A 2,615-nucleotide genomic window follows, 5' to 3' on the forward strand; every position below is an offset into this window, starting at 1 on the left:
AGTCTTCGACGTAGACCGCATTTTAATCTTTGTTTTGCGTAAATTGCAGTTGATCATGTGAAATATCCACTCCTGTACATCCTTTGCAATATCATCAGACGATCTCTTGTCGGTGGAAAGACTGTAAAGCCGCGCGATGCGTGATATCACAACAGATGGCGGTAATGAACAAATTTAGTTTGTGATCTAGTCAGAAGAAGATGCTGTGCTGCTTCAATGCATTACAGGCTCGTGACTCGTCAGAACGCAAAACGGAATGTAGCGTTTGGTCGCGCTACACCGATGGAAAAATCGCTAGCTACAGGAAAAGCTACACTGTTTTAAAAGTAGCGTCGCTACTGTAAAGCTACTGAAAAATGTAGTTAAGCTAGTAGCGTCGCTACTTGTAGCTAGCTACTCCCCAACACTGCAACTCGGTAACTTTGTGGAAGAATTAGATGTGCTGCTCTCAACCTTTCCTGAGGATGGTAAGCTACTCCCCAACACTGGTAATAAATGCATATACACTGTTGGACATTGTTAGTGGACAAATTAAATAAACTAGCCACAGTGTGAAAAGTGCTTTTTGAGAGTCTATTTTGTAAAAGTTGCCACAAATTGACAGAGGTTTTAACCTTGAACAGTCTTTTAACATCCTCTCAAAGTTAAAGCACTTGCACAGTCATCGTCATTTTTTTCTGACATTTATCTTTCATTTATCTGACATTTTTCTGACATTTATCTAAATCCTCAACATGTCCCATGGCATTACCTTTCTGATGGACTGACTGTCAGGTATCGTGGGGGAGGAGGTGAGGGGGTAATGAGGGTGGAAGAGCGTTTTCTCATGAGGGAACATGGCGATCTCATTCTGCCTGTAAAGTCTGTGGTGACGGAGCTTAGAGACCCATTCATCAAACAGCTCCTGGGACTTGATCTGCAAGGACAAAGAGACCAGAGTTAAAAGTTCAGGATAAAGGAAACCTACTCAATCAGGATTCAGAAGCTGTTTTTCCTGACACTGTGTGTCTGCACTTTAAAATGGTCCAGATGAAGGTTGACCTCATGACTTTGAATTTGAAGGACCTGATTCCCATTCCTGAGATCAAGAGTTCAGAACGCACTTGGAGAAAAACAAATGAAAGCCGACAAAACCTATTTGGTCCCTTAAACGATTCTCTTTAAAAGAGGATTCTCTACTTGGAAGCAGAATTTCATTTGAGAGTTAAACTCTCTGTGGGGGTTTGCAATGATTTGCTAAAAGCTTTAAACAAGATAACAATATATACTCATAACAGTATAATTTAACAGTATTAATCATAATAACCTATAAGACAAGATTAATAAAAAAAATTTTTTTTTTTTAAATAGCACCAACCAGGGTTGGACAAAAAAGACGATACTGCAATTAAAAGAAATTCAGCACAAGAATTTCAATGTGTCTAAACAAATCATAAATAATCACATTATTCATTTAGAAAATTATGCCTATTTATTTATAAATTCATATTAAGCAATTTCATACTGACAAAAAAATGCTGTTTCTAGAACTAGTATTTGAAGTTTAAGGGTAATATGCATTGAAAATTTGAGTTCAATTCTAAATTTAATTAACTAATGTAATTAACTAGTGTAATTATTAACTACTGTAATTCTACTTAAATTCTAATTACAAGAGCAATTCAAAAGTAAGTGCAATTACACTTAATTACAATTAAATTCAGAATTAAATTCAATGCACATTTTAATGCATATACCATCATAACCTCTCAGTGCTACTTTAATATAAGGCTAAAGCTAACCTAATGTACAATCATAATGAAACATGTTCCAGTAAAACTGCAGCAAAATTACAGGATGCACCAATCTCCACTAATGCTTTTCCTGTGACCGCAGAGCATTCTGACTCTGAGGTCAGTCTAATATTATAATTGTTGTGATACCTTCAGGTGATAAATGTTTTCTTCGGCGTCCAGATCAATGCACTTGGCTTTCTTCTTAATGGCCATGACGGACAACCCCACATCAATGCACCCATGGAGCTTGCCTTTCTCGACCTGCACACAGCACAGACAGAAGGTTTGACCTATAAAAAAATCACCGCTACCTCGTATATCAACACAACAGATGCTACTTTGTTGCAACATACTCAAATTACTACTGAGCAAATATATTTCTCCTGGTTAAACCTCAAATGAATATAGATTCAAATTGAATTCTTGGCTCTTGTGCTTTTCAACAAATAATGAAATCTACTGCATCCTTTCAAAAATACAACAGAGTGAGACAGCCCTAGTCATCCCATCTTACTGTGGCTATTAGGTTTGCATGAATGACATAAAAGTAGGGATGAGAATTGTGAAGAATTTAAGGATTTGGTTCCATTAACGAATCTTTTCAGTATTTATAAGGATAAATATTTAAAAAAGAGAAGAAATTCAGGTGCCAAATAACAATTACATTTACATTGCCAGTTACATTTAATAATAAATCAAATACAATTCTTGCAAAAGATGTATATACTCACCAAAGGCGGCATAAATGTAATCCAACAATAGGCCTTAATTATATATTAAACATATATGTGGTAAATATATATATATATATTGTGGCGAGTATCCCGAGTCCAGATTAGC

The 2,615-nt window shown here is 35.9% G+C and overlaps 1 protein-coding gene across 1 annotated transcript; it reads right to left on the reverse strand.

Annotated features, from left to right (window-relative positions):
• Positions 1 to 751: 751 nt before the first annotated feature.
• On the reverse strand, positions 752 to 2,036 carry LOC107749341 (oxysterol-binding protein-related protein 3-like; the record flags this gene model as incomplete). Its single annotated transcript, XM_016564447.1, has 2 exons — positions 752 to 916; positions 1,923 to 2,036. Coding segments are annotated over 2 exons (279 nt in total), but the record flags the coding sequence as incomplete, so codon positions are not given.
• Between the last annotated feature and the right edge of the window lie 579 nt (positions 2,037 to 2,615).

Source organism: Sinocyclocheilus rhinocerous, unplaced genomic scaffold, assembly GCF_001515625.1.
Source record: "Sinocyclocheilus rhinocerous isolate Xijiao unplaced genomic scaffold, SAMN03320098_v1.1 scaffold47825, whole genome shotgun sequence".
NCBI classification, from domain to species: domain Eukaryota; kingdom Metazoa; phylum Chordata; class Actinopteri; order Cypriniformes; family Cyprinidae; genus Sinocyclocheilus; species Sinocyclocheilus rhinocerous.